The 14,780-nt window shown below is 56.6% G+C and overlaps 2 protein-coding genes across 4 annotated transcripts in view; one reads left to right on the top strand and one right to left on the bottom strand.

Moving 5' to 3' along the window:
- Window positions 174-7,479, bottom strand: LOC110408494 (ATP-dependent RNA helicase DDX19B). 2 transcript variants are annotated; one of them, XM_021417254.1, is made up of 12 exons: window positions 7,326-7,479; window positions 7,188-7,236; window positions 7,056-7,109; window positions 6,371-6,506; window positions 5,354-5,446; window positions 5,050-5,152; window positions 4,693-4,807; window positions 4,253-4,430; window positions 3,650-3,887; window positions 2,894-3,056; window positions 2,238-2,429; window positions 174-2,037 (listed from the first exon to the last, which is right to left on the bottom strand). In XM_021417254.1, exons 1-12 carry the CDS (start codon window positions 7,380-7,382, stop codon window positions 1,976-1,978), a joined length of 1,440 nt encoding a protein of 479 aa, XP_021272929.1. In that variant the 5' UTR covers window positions 7,383-7,479; the 3' UTR covers window positions 174-1,975. The 2 variants fall into 2 exon arrangements, with proteins under 2 accessions (XP_021272929.1, XP_021272928.1); XM_021417253.1 differs by having other exon boundaries at window positions 5,050-5,155.
- Window positions 7,143-14,780, top strand: part of VWA5B1 (von Willebrand factor A domain containing 5B1) — a 20,057-nt gene continuing 12,419 nt past the window's right edge. Inside the window, exons 1-8 of one of the 2 annotated variants that reach the window (XM_021417244.1) lie at window positions 7,143-7,254; window positions 9,749-9,971; window positions 10,608-10,769; window positions 11,096-11,318; window positions 11,404-11,546; window positions 11,648-11,779; window positions 11,951-12,075; window positions 13,296-13,466. In XM_021417244.1, the coding sequence (XP_021272919.1) occupies window positions 9,833-9,971; window positions 10,608-10,769; window positions 11,096-11,318; window positions 11,404-11,546; window positions 11,648-11,779; window positions 11,951-12,075; window positions 13,296-13,466 (1,095 nt within the window). In that variant the 5' untranslated portion in view covers window positions 7,143-7,254; window positions 9,749-9,832. Of the gene's footprint in view, window positions 7,255-7,536; window positions 8,578-9,748; window positions 9,972-10,607; window positions 10,770-11,095; window positions 11,319-11,403; window positions 11,547-11,647; window positions 11,780-11,950; window positions 12,076-13,295; window positions 13,467-14,780 lie in introns of those variants that run through there. The other variant, XM_021417245.1, reaches the window with a different exon arrangement.

Genomic DNA, 14,780 nt, shown 5'->3' on the forward strand with positions numbered 1-14,780 from the left:
CACCCCAGTTCTCCCCCTCTGCCCTTTGCAAACTGGGCCCTGTACGGGCAGGAGGAGCTGGAGCATCACCTTGAGAAACAGCTCAGTGCTCCTGGCTGGGCCCTCTCCTTACCTCCAGCCTTTCAGCAGCAAGAAAGAAGACAAGAAGGCGTGAGAAACAAGCCGAGGCGTCGGTCGGTATGTGTTCTTTATTCCAATTAAAAGTACATTAGAAACAGCACACAGGCCCAGCAGCTTTCATGACAGTTCAACTCACTGCTGTCACGAGGTCGTTCAGCTGTACCACGAAAGGAGGTGATTGAAACAACTCTTCCACTCTGCACGCAAGCACTCACTCACCTGCCACTTTAAATAGGTTTCCAACAGAATAAAAATAGATACACCCCGGAATACAAAAAAGTCGAACAGTTTTTTTGTTTTTCCTTTTTTTTTTTCTTTTTTTTCTTTTTTTTTTTTTTCCACTAAGGCCTTTATACAAATCGATAAAAGGGTGCGCAGTTTCCTAAAATTTTAGGTACATTTTAAATGAGCCTTTCGTTTTTTCGTTTCGTTGTTTGTTTGTTTTTTTCTTTTTTACTTGGTAAAAGGATCCACGTTCCTGTCTGTGAACAGAATGTGAAGGCCGGAATTGCAGAGTAAATTCCTAGTTTTAAATTCACAACGTATCCATCTGTTGGGAAGTGATTCCTGCACCGAGGAGCGGCCGGTGGCTGCACCGCTAAGCTGCAGCTCAAGAGCCTCCATCCCCTGGGAACCAGGCTGGGGCTGCAACCTGCAGGCTTTTCCCCACGTGCTGCAGTGGTCCCAACCCAACTCCGAGCCACAGAAGTTGCTGCTCGTTCCTCCCCTGGTGCGGGTCACCTTGAGGCGAGGCCCTGGCCGCCGGGCTGAGCTGCACTGCGGGCGCAACGAGAGCGGGGAGCGCTTCCCCTCCGCCCTCTGACCTCAGCTACTGGAGCATCCCATCACGGGTCCAATTTGGCCTTTCTAAAGGTAGGGTTTTTGGTCAACACGTGCTGTTTGTTAGGAATTTTTTTTTTTTTTGAAGCCAGATCAATATTTCTATTATCGGTCAGGGAAATCCAGCAGTTCCGTATACATGATTCACGCAGCAGCATCTCAGAACCAGCACCTCCTGCCTGAAGGTGGCTAACCCCCGCCCCAACGGACGCTAGCATTGTACAGAGGCAAATTTATTCAGAAAATTAATTAGTACAGTCCCCTCCCCCCCCCGCCCCCCACCTATAGTTTGGCAAGGTTAAACGCTTCAGGTGAACTCGTCGAGCACTTACTGCAGCACTGCCACCGCTGCTCAGCGGCCGTTCTAACAGATGAAGGACAAAGTCAAAAGAAAGCGCTGCCCGGCAAAAGCAACATGGCACCCGTGTTAGAGACTGACTTACTGGAGACACCCCCTGGACAATTTACTTAACAAATCCATCAGGAAGCCAGAAATAAGTCTGAAGAGCTCAGGGGAGCGCCAAGGAGAGTGACATCCTATTTTGTACAAGTTGAGTTTTTTAGCCAAAAAACCAGCTGCCTTGGTTTCGTTTCTATCTTTTTTTTCTGTCTTTAAACGGATCGCTGAACTTTGCTCCAATGAAAAGCAATAAAGCTTTTTTTTTTTTTTTTTTTCCCTTTTTTTTTTTTTCTCCCCCCCCAGATTAGTTTTCAGTAATTACACATTGCCCACTCGCGGCAAGTTTACTTCTTAGCATTCAAAAGATCTTCCCATTTTAAGGCTAGACTAAGAAATGTTAAAAGCTTCTGTAAACATTTCCTCTTCCTCCCCACCCCCTTTAGTTGCGCGTTTGAAAGTCCAACTGCAATTTTTAAAATGAGGTAATTTTTGTGTACTCGTATCTTAGGAGTCCTCTTCGGGACTGGCTGGGAGGCGTGCCAATCTGAACGCTGAATCCAATTGGAGTGGGAGAGCTTCCACAGCAGGGGACGCACCGGTTCCAGCAGCTGTCCTTCAGTTAGTTATCTTCTCGATTTCGTCCAAGTCGTCCGTATCCAATTTGTTGATCTTTTTGTCTGCGAAAGACCAGAAATGAATCAGACACCGCAGCAGAGAGCAGAGGAGGAAAAGCTGCTTCCTCCTCGGGAGCGACACCGATCCGCTCCGGCTCAACCAACAGCCACCAGTCAGAGCTGCTCACATCTCACGTCTACAGCATATCAAATGTATGGGGAAAGGACACCTAGTTTTAGGGGAAAAGCCCGAGGGTACGTACTGAAGTGTTCCTGGATCCTGTTGAGGATGTTCATGCTGTGCTTGCTGTCCACCATGTTGACCGCCAGCCCTCGCTTGCCGAAGCGACCCGTGCGCCCGATGCGGTGCAGGTAGGTCTCGTTGTCTGGGTTTCCATCCTTGTCCACAGGAAGGTCAAAATTGATAACAACAGACACCTGCTCCACATCGATCCCTGTTAAAAGAAAGCATCAGAGGCAGGGATTTGAGCCATTCTGCAGCAGGAACAGCCTCCTGTGGCCTGACCCGGGTGTGTTTTGGTCAGAACATCCAACATCCAATCAGCCAGCTGCCACGTGGTTGCCCCCAGACCGAATGGAAATTTAACAGCCAGTCTCAAACCCTGATGCAACACAAGAAGCAGCAACAACCAGCCCACAGAACCCGTGAGTGCAGCTGGAAATGGACCTTCTGCACAAGATACCTATGGGCTACTTTGACATACGAGCCATCTAGCTATTAGCCCAGAGAATCCCACTGCCACGGCCAGCAGAAAAAACAGTCTGAGCTGCTCAGTCACCTTCAGGACCCTCAGTTATCCAGAGTGGAACACTCACGATACAAATGCTCTCTGCAAGCTGCTCAGCAGCCTGAATGAAACACTGCTTCTGCCCCTCCTGGCCCAGCTCTGTGCCTTACCTCTGGCACAGACATTGGTGGTCACCAGCACCTTTTCCTTGCCCTCTCGGAAGCGCTCTATCACCGCGGCTCTCTGCTCCACCATCATTTCCCCACTGAGCAGTGCCACCTGGTGGCCTTCCTTCGAGAGCTCTGCTGCCAGCCAGCCAGCCGTCTTCCGAGTCTGCAACACAAAGCAAAGCCTGTCACTGGGAGGAAGTTTTACTCCACTTTACAAGGGAGACTTGCATTACAGACACACGCTGAAGTCTCAGAACCGCTGTCAAGAAAACAAAACTACTCAGCTTGCAAAGGGGCAGGATTTGAGCGGAAAGAAGTTGGAAAATCCAATTGAGGCTCTACGCAGTGTTGAATTAAACAGTGTTGAATTAAACAGTTTCCAATTGGATCAATTACACAGCGTTGAATTAAACTGTTTCCAATTGGTTTCCTGAACTCTGATGGTGTCTGACATCTGGAGGCAGCAGAAAAGCAGGCTCCATCCTGCCTGAGCTAGCACCAGCAGAGCTCTGTACAGCTATCTGCATTGCTTTTTCTCAGATTTATGGTGGTTTCCAGGAAAAAGAAAAAGCCTTGGTGTAGTACACAGAGAAACCCCTCATGTACGACACCAATTACCACAGGGAAATTGAGGGCTAGGAAAAACTACGTATCAGAGGAACTATAAGACTTCTCCATTCCTTCCTTGGGTTACATTCTGTGAAGGACACTTGGCCAGCAGGGTTGCTGGAAGTATCTTTCCCCAAAAGGACTCACGTGGCAGAAGATCATGGCCTGGGCAATGGTGATAGCGCCGTAGATATTACAGAGAGCGCGGAACTTCTCATCTCTGCTATTGCACAGAACGTAATACTGCTTAATAGTGTCCAGAGTCTCCTCCTCTCGCTTCAGTTTGATAATGTTTGGGTCAGGAACAACTTTTTGAGCAAATTTCCACACAGAATCCTCAAAAGTGGCTGAGAACAGCAGCATCTGGCAGTCCCTGGGGAGCATTCTGCAAGAGAGAGCAAAGTGGGCAGCGTTCCCACGTAGCACCCTGGAATCTCCTGATGGGATGAATGCCCCAGGCAACCTCAGAGCTGGTTATTTCGGTGGCTGCAAAACCTCACTCTTCTCTCACCAACACCTGATCATTCCCACACCCAGACTCACAATCTTAAATAAGGAATAAAGCCACGCTCTGGGGCTTATTCCATAAGAAAATTACAACTGCTCGTCTTTCCCTGGCGTTCTGCCCCTATCAGCCATCAGACTTAGAGCTAAAGGTATCATTTTGATCTTGTTGCTTTATCGTGGAAGTCACCAGGCAAGAATGTAGCCCCGCTGCCCCTACGTTACACAGTAACTGTAAGTGCTTACCTCTGAATGCGGATGCTCTGATCCTGATGGCCCTGGGTTGCTATCATCACGTCCGCCTCGTCCAAGACGAACACTTTGATTTTCTTGGGATCGATGAATTTCAGCTTGGAGCACCAGTCCAGCACCGTGCCGGGCGTGCCGATCACGATCTGCTCCGAGATCTTCTGACCTCTCTCCACTGCCGAGGCAGAAAGCCACCCGTCAAGCTCTGAGGTCAGCCACAGCACAACTCATACTGAGCTCACACTGAGCTAAGGAATAAGTCATGGTAAAACCAAAGGCATTCATCGTTGTCCCAGGGCACCCACTAAGTTAATTCTCGTCACATCAAATTCACATTCTGTACGGGTGTTTAAAAATCATTAGGTTCCAGTGCTGTATTGCACCCAAGGAAAATCATTTTCATTTGCAGTCTGTTGGTGGTGTTTCACCTTACTCACATTTATTGCCTCGGACAGCGTATGCAAGCTTCAGCTCTGGGTAAAACTTGCCCATCTGTTCGATCACTTTTCCTGTCTGAAGTGCCAGCTCGTACGTTGGGGAAAGGCACAGGCACTGGAGGGGGACAGAGGAATAACAAGCGTGAGACATCCAATGCCAACAGGATTTATTTTAAGAATTCAGGCCTCGGTAACACTGCTCAACTCTCTCACAAGGAAACTGGATTGAAAAAGCCTCAACAGAAGCCCAGGCTTGGTAGGGGTCATTGCACCACCCCGAACCCCCACAGAAGGGCTCCGTCCTACGGCTCACCTGCACTACAACCCCCCTGCAGGTACCTGGGAGCTCCATCCCACCTGTGGGTACTTGTTCCCGGGTTCGACGCGGCTGAGCATGGCGAGGACGAAGGCGGCCGTCTTGCCAGTACCGGACTGAGACTGTGCGATCAGGTTCTGCGGGCTGCTGCGACACAGCGGGGTTTGACATCAGCACGAGCTCAGGAAAAAGAACCACCCCGCAACCCTGGGGGAGAGCGAGAGCAGGCCGAGCCGTTCCCACAGCTCTGAGATGTGTCGCTGCCCCGTCCTCCCGTCCCAGCAACAGGACAAATCTTTCAAACCCTTCCTGCCCTGAGAGGAAGCAGAAAGCGCGTGTACGTACGGTTCAGCGAGCATCATGGGCAGGGCGTTCTCCTGTATCTTTGATGGTCTGTTGAAGCCCATGGCATAGACTCCCTGAAGGAGCTGTGGTTTCCTGCAAACAGAGGGGTTTTCTCTTAAGCTTAGGCTTGGAATATCTTAGAGGCAAGCAGCTACACCATCCCAATGTGCAAGAGAAACCTTGCAGCTGCACCTCAGGCTGCTATGTCTGCATCCCTGCTGGGATTGCACCGCTGCACGACCACCATCAGTGGCAGGAAGCTGCAAGCAGCAGTGCAGCACTATTTGGAACAGAAGCTTTGCCAAAAAAACAACCCTCAGTTTACTAAGCCAACCTGTATGCCTGCCTTTCACCACGGAAAACCTGAGGTCACAGCTCCAGAGGCTGCTGCTGCACTTCCTGCATGTTCTAAAGCAGCTTTTCAGGCGATCCTGGAATAGAGGCCACTAATCCTGTCCACTAATCCAACCTGAAACTCAGGTCGTGGTGGCAGCAAGCTCCTAGCTGACGGCCTCCAAGCTCTCCAAGCTGTAAGCAGTGCTCCACTCAAAGCAGGCTGCACTTCTCCTGCCCACCACTTCCCGCTGCTCAGCACAACGTGCTGCTTGAAAAGACAGTATCACTTTCAGAGGACGGCTGGAACAAAAGCCCTTTGAGAGGTAACCTTGCACTGCTCAAGGACGCACAAAGCCCAGCTCTGACACAGTTGCCAAGGCTGCACCAAGTCACAACACAGGGCTCAGTTAGCCTAGCTGCCTCGTCCCTGACTCCCCCAGATTGTTTGCCTTCTGAAAGACAGGAGTTAGTCTGACGGGTGCTAGAGGATCTCTGCTTTATGGGATATATCCAGCCACTGATATTAAGGAAGCAGATCAACACCGGTGTGAAGTCACAGCGGGTGTGGCTTCCCTTGCAGTGAGGTGGCAAAGCTGAGCTCATCAACATAACCAACAACAACCCCAGCAGGCCGCCTCTTGCTACATGGATCCATCACACACAGCTCTCGTCGGCACTTACAGGTGCAGCTCCTCGAAGGACTTGACGGAGTAGAGAGGCGAGGTGGGGTCCCGCTGCAGCACCTCCACCTGGTTGGTGGTATCCACCAGGTTGCTGCGGATCAGCTTGTTCAGCAGGGACTGGGCGGCTCGGTCCTCTGCCAAAAGGGAGGTGGAAAAGCCATCATGGGCGTCGCTCCCCGTGCGATGCTGCGCTACCCAAATGAAGAAAGACCCCAATTTCCCCGCAGAGAGCCCGGACTTCCTGAATGCCAAGAGATCCCACGGGTTCACACTTCACATTCCGCCGCACAAAGCGAAGTTGGGAGGGTTTTAAGGCCGAGTGGAGAGCTTAGGGCTGAACTTATTTAAGTTACTACAGCTCGGCATCTAGCTGGGAAGCAGGGCTGAACACCCTGCTGTCTGCTGACATGGGGGCAGACGGCTTCCAGGGCTTCTTTGTTTTTCATACCCTCATTAAGGTTGGGAAGAGCACTGAGATCATCTAATCCAACCTGCAGCCCATCGAGGAAGGGAAAACACGAGGAAATGGCACTTGGGAGGTTTCCAGGGCCAAAATACAGCCCGGGGTGAAGGTGAACGGGATCAGAATGGAACCTGAGCGGCTGCACGTGGGGGTTTTCCCGGTAGATCTGCCCATGAGCCATCTCCCGAAGGATCCGGCGATTCTGCGCACACCCACCCACCTTTCTCCTCATCCTCCGTCCTCTCCGCGTTGTCGTCTGCCTTCAGCACAGCACCTGGGGGGGGCAGGGTGAGCTTTAGGCCCGAGAACCACAGGGTGAGCCCAACCCGCCCGCCCCCCCCCCAGCGCTCACCATTGGCGTCGGGCTTGGCCTTCTCCTCCTTCAGCTGCAGAGTGCTCAGCTGCAACAAGGGTACACGGTGAGCTCGGCTGCGGGGCGGGGAGAGGGGGAAGAGGGGGTGTGCGTGCGTGGGGAGGGGGAAGGCCTCACCGACTCCGCCGCCGCCTCCTGCTCGTCCACGGCCAGGGCCCACGAGTCGGTGGCCATGGCCGGGCCGGGCCGCGCCGCCAGCACCGCAATGGCGCCGGGCGCGGGAAGGGCGCCTGCGCGGCGCTGCTCCGCTTCCGGGTGGGGGCGGCGGCACGGGCACTATGGTTCCGGGGGAGCGGGGTTCCGCCCCACGCCGGGGGGGTTAAGGGGGAGCACCGGGGGGGGGGGGGCTGGGGTCAGGTCCTGTCCCCTGCGTGGTGTGGGGTCAGTCCTGTTCTGTGATTCTGTGTGACGTGGGGTTATCTTCGTGCTGTGGTGTGGGGTTGGGGTCAGACCCTGCCTTACTGTGGGGCCGGCCCCATTCTGTGATGTGCGGCTGCCGTCGGGCCCTGTGCTGCTCTGCTGTGTGGGGCCAGGCAGCTGTATGCTGTGGGGCTGGGGTCAGGCCGTGCCCCGCTGCACGGCATGGGGTGAGCCCCGCTCCCAGGGCAGGCAGGGCGCTGCTGGCACCCACAGGGCCCAAGGGAACGGAGCGCGGTGGGCTCACGCAGCTTCGGGATAGTTGGTTTTGTGCTGGGGTTGCTGAGCTGCTGCAGGGAGAGCTTCCCCCTCCCAGTAACGAGTCCCTAAGCGAGCCGGGGCTCGGGGCACAGCTGTGACATTCGCAATTTCCATTCCCATAATGGAGACGCGAGGAGGGAACGGGGCTGGTGGAAGCGGCCGGAACACGGAGGAGCCGCGTGCCCCATCCCCGCTCCACGTGCTCGGCGTCAGCGCGTCCTGCTGGGACGGCGGCACTTATGGGGCAGCCCCACGGATGAGCTCCTTTTTGCTGCGGGGACGCTTCAGCGGGGCAGGGCGCTGGCGTGGCACCCCGAGGGCTCCGCGCCGTGCCCTCCAGGGCCGGAGGGGCCGCGGGAGGCGGAGGCGAAGGCGGACGGCGGCGGTGCGGGAGCTCCATTGTCATGGTTACCTCTCCGCGGCTCCGCTCAGCCATGGGCGCCCACCCCTGCGTCCGTCCGCCTGCGTGTGCCCGTGCCTGGGTCACCCCGCTCCCGGCCCCTGCGCGCCGTCTCCCTCCTCCCGTGCTCTCTCCTTCCTCGTCTCCGTCTCCCGGTGCTTTCCGGAGGCAGAGCGGTGTGAAGCGCTGCCTGCGTGATTCCTTTCGGTCCCCCCGCCCCGAGCCCGGCTGCAGGAGAAGGGGAGAAACTGCTCGACCCCCCCCCGTCGCACCTTCCTCCTCGCGGGCAAGGTAAGGAACAGCGGCACGCCGGCTGCGTGTGCGGGCTTTGCCGGGCTTAGCACCATCCCCGCACCCCCCCCCCCAGGTGCTGCGTGGGCCCCCGGCACCGCATCGGTGCAACAGGCTGTGCGCGCACATCCTCGCAAATTGCGGCCGGCTGCGAGGCTGTAAGCGGGCTGCGAGCCGCTGGATGTCAGTGTTGATTGATGCAAACGAAGCCGGGGGAATGTTTTTAACCGTTTGCACAACGGCCGTCCTCCAAGTTTTTGTTTTTTTTGGGGGGGGAGGGGGGATGTGGGGAGAGGGCATCCCAGCGCCGTGTGCTGCCCCAGCCTTGGGGCCTTGCTGTCCCCTTCTGGGTGCTGTCACCGCTGCGTGCTGTGGCCGGCCGAGTGATGCCCGAGCCCCCGCGGATGGGATTACGGCGGCGATGCTGCTGATGCAGCGCTGCTCCGTCCCGCTGGGGCCAGGCCAGCGGCTGTGAGGCTGCAGCAACCCGCGGCGGTGATATCTGGGAGCTGTGTTCCCCCCCCCCCCAGCCCAGCTCCGCTCCCCGGGGCTGCGTGGAGCCCAAGCATAGGGCTTGGAGCTTGTGCCAACCTCCTCGGGAGCGTGGGGACACTGCTGCTGTCCCCACGGCTGGGGCTTGAATTCACCTCCCGGGCATCTCAGAAATGAATTCCCCGCGCCTCGCTTCCCCTGCTCATTCCTCCCTTTCTTCCCTAAGGCAAAGCGCTCCCTCTCCTTCCTCCCCCATCTGGTGCTTAATTACTTCCCAATATCCCGATGTCCTCTGCCACCTCTCTGTGGTGCAGCCAGCCCTCTGTTATCTCGCCCCGAGCGCCCTATGATGCGTCAGCTGGCTGGAAATGATCCCTGCGACTCCCGCAGCGCTGTGCCCGTGCTGGAAGGGGAGGAAGCACGCTGGGGATGGGAGCACGGAGCAGAACCTCCGGGGAAGGGTTGCAGTGCTTGGCAGAGGCTTTGCAGCTGAGCTGAGCTGAGCCAGGGATGAGTCATGGTGTGCGGGAGAGGGAGGGCAGAGCCTTCCCTGGGGACGGTGGCATTGCAGGGTGGGAGGAAGGCCGAAGTTGACCCATTCTGCCCCAACTTGAGCAGTACGTGGGAGCGGGTGAGATGTGCAGACAGGGACGTGACTCTTCTCTCCTTCTGTCCTCAGGGCTGTGAGGGCACAAGGAGGACGCGCTGTGCTCCGTGCTCCTCTCGTGGGTTCTTCCTTCCCAAGCACTGCGTGGTGGGGACGATGCCGGGGCTGATCAACCAGAGCTCCCACTGCCCACTGCCGCTCACCGCTTCCGAGGTGACGTCCTGTGTCAGCGGCTATGCCCTGGGCATGACGGCGTCGCTCACCTACTGCAACCCGCAGGCACAGCCCTGCAAAGGCAAGTGGAGCACGTGCTGCCATGGGAGCTGTTGTCCCGTGGCTGTAAATGCAAAGTGACGTGGGCCCAAGGGGTATGACCGGGGAAGTGTGAGTTTGGGTATCACAGAACGGCTCTGGTCCCACCCAGCCTCAGTGGGGAAACCCGGAGCTGGTGCCCAGAATCATGTCTTGGTGGGCTTAGGGATTTGCATGGATGGAGATCCCACCATCTCTGTGTGTCCCTGTGTCCCATCACCGAGCAGAGCGGCAGGGTTGGCTCCTCAACCTGCTGGCAATGCGTGATGCAACCAAGAACACCGCTAGCTGCCTTGGCAGCAAGGGCACAGTGCTGGCTTGTGGTCACCTTGGTGTCCACCAGGTCCTTCCCTGCTGTGCACTTTCCAGCTGCATGCCCCAGCACATCCAGTTCCTCCCCAGGGCATTGCTTAGCTCTTCTTGTTCATGAATCATAGAACCACAGAATGGTTGGCTTGGAAGAGACCTTTAAGCCCACCCAGTTCCAACCCACAGTGCCCCCCACCAGGCCGGGCTGCCTTGGACCCCATCCAACCAGGCCTTGAACTTCTCCAGAGAACCCAAGGCTGACGGGTTCTGGATGAGGGCTTGGTGTTGCTAAAACCCTGCTGGCTGGCAGGGCTCTTCGTCTTCCCCCTGGATGAAGGCACCACCGTCGTGGGGTTCGAGGCGGTGATCTGCCAGCGTGCCGTGACCGTGCAGATCAAGGACAAAGCCAAGATTGACGATGCGTATTTCGACAGCGTCAGCCTCCCCAATGGAAGAGCTCAAGACGGGGGTGGTAAGAGGGTTTGGGGCCTTTTGGGGAACACAGGGAGGAGAGCAAGGGGAAGGGGAGGTGGTAGGGAGTGGGTGGCTGTCATGTGCTGCGGCGTCAAGGAGACTCATGTCCTTATGGCATCTGTCAAAAGTGGCAGTCCCATCTGTTTTGGAAAGCGCTGTGGGTCTGGACAGCTAAAAGGGTGACGTGGAAGGCTGAGGCTTGGGTTCCTTAGAGAGGAGGGCTGGTGTGGGCATTTGGTCCAGGGCTGGGGGTGGCTGTGGGAGGCCTAGGGGGCGGCATGTTGTCTGGTTGTGACACCCTAATACGGCTGTCTCGCTCTGCAGGAAGGATTGCGATGGACGAGGACTTGGAGAGGATTGCTTTTGTGGCCAACCTGGGCACGATTCCTCCCCTGGAAAGCGTCTCCATCTTCATCAGCACCTCCTCTGAGCTTCAGACGCTGCCCAGCGGGGCCGTGCGGGTCCTCCTGCCGGCTGTGTGCGTCCCCAGGGTCCCCCAGCCCAGCCTGCAGAGCGCCAGCAGCCTTTCCAGCCACCTGCAGCGAACGTATGGAACCACGGGATGGGCTCTGGGTGGGACTGCTGTGGGGAGACAGCGCTCAGGCATTAACTGTGGTTCACCTCACTGGCAGGGACAAGCAGTGCTGCGCATCGGGGAGCCCAGAGCTTGGGAGCAGGTTGTGTCTGGCCCAGCTGCTGCAGAGCGAGGCCACCAACCCCTCTGAGTACGAGTTCAGCTTCCACCTGGAGATCCGGGGGCCGTGCTTGCTGGCAGGTACGGGGCTGCCCGTGATGCCCACACTCATCATCCTCCTTTGCTTGCCCTGTGTGGGGTCCTCTGGCCCTCCCTAACCGCCCCCTGGTCTCCCCGGGCAGGCGTTGAGAGCCCCACGCACGAGATCCGAGCAGATGCCGACCCCTCCGCTCGCTCTGCCAAGAGCATCGTCATCACGTTGGCCAACAGGCACACGTTTGACAGACCCGTGGAGATCCTGATCCACCCGAGCGGTACGTGGGCTCTGCCCCCCACCCCGGGTCCCGCGGTGGTTTTGCACACCTTGCCGTGGACCAGGCTTCTACGAGATAACCCCAGACTCCCTCAAAAGTCATCGCAACCACGGCTACCTGCAGCCCTTCCAAACCTGGAGCTGAGCTGAGGCGGTTCTTCTGCATTTCCAGAGCCCCACATGCCTCACATCTTAATGGAAGAAGGTGATATGACGCCTGCAGAGTACGAACAGCACTTGAAGGGGAAGAACGATTTCATTAAAGGCACAAAGAAGGACCCCAGCGCTGAGAAAAAGGTGAGAAGCACCGAGGCTTTCCTTCAGCTGGGTGAGTACGTGGTTGCCTGCTCGCTCGCAGTGCTGGTCCATAACTGCATCCTCCCTCGGAGAGGGGTTTATATGGAGGAGGAGGGGAAAATTCTGCACTGCTTCTGATGAACCGGGTGTGGAAGAAGCTCTGGGATGGGTATTGTGTGTATAATTAGTGCGGTTCTAGCATAGCATAATTAGGTAGGTACATTATTATAGCATTAACGGTATTATAATTATTGCAGTGACATTGAATAAAATACTCTCTTAATTGCTCCGTAAATGTTTACCGTTTCTGGATAGCTGTCAGAGAGATGGAAGTGATTTGGCTTGGAACAACGAGCTCAGCCGAAGACAAGGTAGCAGAAACTTCTCTTTGTTCTGCTGACGAGCAAACAGAAAAACATCAGCTCTGGGATTTGTGGCTCGGCGTTCAGCAGCCCCAGCTGAGTGACAGCTCCGTGCTCCCCGGCTGCCACGGGGCGAGCGGAGAGGAGGGGGGACCGCTGGGAACCATCTGTGCTGGGCTGGGCTCTGCATCCAGGACCCCCAAGCGCTTACTGCCCTCGAGCAGGGGCTATCTGGGCACATTCGGTCACGCTCCAAGGCCGCTCCCCGTGCTGCTGGGGCTCCTCATTTCGCTGCAGCCCTTCTCCTCTCCCTTCCCCTTGCAGCACGGCGATCAGGACGGTGCTTGCTCGCACGGCAGGCGCTTCCTCTAATTGCGTTCCGCGTGCGGCAGGTGGAACGAAACGAACCTCCCACGCCACGGCTCAGATGGCTCCCTAATTATTTCTGTCTTTAGCACGTCAAGTCATCACGGGGAGGATCGTTCCAGAACCATTTCCCTGCGGGAAAGCCACCTCTGTGACCCAGGAGGACTGGGCAGCAACCGCACAGAGGATGAGAAGCAGAGAAAAAGCCCCAGCGAGGTGCACGCGGTGCTCTCCCCTCCTTGGATAAAGCCCTCAACCCCTGGGGCGGATTGCTGCCGCTCAGAATCACAGCATTGCAAAAAGACCGCTGAGATCACCAAGGCCAACTGCCAACCTGTGCCCATAAACCACGTCCCCGAGTGCTGCAGGGTGGATCCTGGGTCCCTGCGAGCAGCCCAGGAAAACCCAGCAGCCGATTCCTTCCCTCGAGGTGAAAAAGAGGCAGGAAAATCGTTCCCCCGGATTTTTACACCCTGTCCTTCTTCCCCGCAGACGGAAATCATCCGGAAGCGCCTGCACAAGGACATCCCCCACCACCCCGTCGTCATGCTGAACTTCTGCCCCGAGCTCGGCTCGGCCCCGGTAGATCTGCAGAAAGCTCCCAGAGAGTTCATCTTCCTGGTGGACTGCAGCGGGAGCAGCTCGAGCATCACCCGTGCCAAGGTTCGTGTTGCTGGACCCCACTCTGTGGTTCTCTGATCCTCCAGCTCTCGGTGCCCGGGGCATCCAGAGACCGATTTTAGGGCTAAGCGCTGGCTGTGCCATTGCAAACACCTCCACGTCCCCTTTTTCAAACCCAAGCAAGAGCCTGCGGTCCGGTGTAGGGTTACGAGCAGCGTGCTGAGAGCTCTGGGTGATGGGAAGGCCTCGTTGGGATGTTTTGGGGCTCCCATGGAGCTGCCAGGTCCCCTTGCCGTCACCCCTTCTGGGTGAGGGGACAGGGCACTTCGTCCTGGCTGCAGGACCAGCCCTCATTCATCCTTCCTGGGACCTGGCTCCGCTTCGTGCTGCTGCCCGTGGGATCTGGAGAGGTTCCTGAGCCCGCTGGGGACCCGGTGAAGGGGAAGGCTCTCTGGGAACTTTAATTATCGTTAGCGCTGCCTGACTTGTTGGAGGCAGGTTGGTGTCTGCTGGCTGCCAGCTGGCGGGTGTCGGGGGAGAAGCTGCAATCTCTGGCACAAGCTCTGCACAGAGTTAATCTGGGTTTTTGGGGCCACCTGAGCCCCAGGACCTTAATGGACATCGCTTCCTCGTGAGCAGGGCCTGGATGTGCTCTGCCCTAAGCGTATCCTTGCAGACAGTGAGAGGGAATTGCAGAGTCCCTCGGGGCTTTGATTACATTTGGGTGCTGTGACACGCTCACACCCTTCCCCAACCCAACTGCCACCAGGTTTGGGTGCAAACACCCAGTGCCACCGCATCCCCGCTCCAGCAGCAGCTCTGCCTGCAGGCAGGGAGCATTCTGAGCCCATCTCCTTCCCAACCTCCTCCTGTTTCCATGGGAACTGGCTGAGGACATCCACCTCCGGCAATGAGGAGCGTGCTGTCACCCTGAGGGATGGCACCGAGCCCCAGGAGGGCCGCAGGTCCCCCCCCCCTTCCCTTCACTGCAAAGCATCCACTCTGGGTTCTTGGACTTGGGCTGGGTTTGGGCAGGGGGTCTCGAAGTCTGACCCACAGAGGTGGGAAGTTCAGCACTTTGTGCATCTGATCCCTTCCAGCAGGGAGCAGGGACAGTGCTTGCGTCAGCGCTGGCCGAGCTGGCAAAATAGCTGGGAATTGACTTCTCTGGAGGCAAACATCTCTTCTTATTGAGCCGCCGTATTGATAGAGAGTGCAACGGGATCAAGATCAATATTTACCACAAGAAGCAATAAATCCTTCTGCTTGATGAAACAGAAGGCAGGCTTTGGGAGCTCGCTCTGGGAAGTGCTTTAACAGAAATATTTGGAAATCTGGGTGGTTTTTTTTTTTTTT

This window comes from Numida meleagris, chromosome 20, assembly GCF_002078875.1.
Source record: "Numida meleagris isolate 19003 breed g44 Domestic line chromosome 20, NumMel1.0, whole genome shotgun sequence".
In the NCBI taxonomy this organism is placed as follows: Eukaryota; Metazoa; Chordata; class Aves; order Galliformes; family Numididae; genus Numida; species Numida meleagris.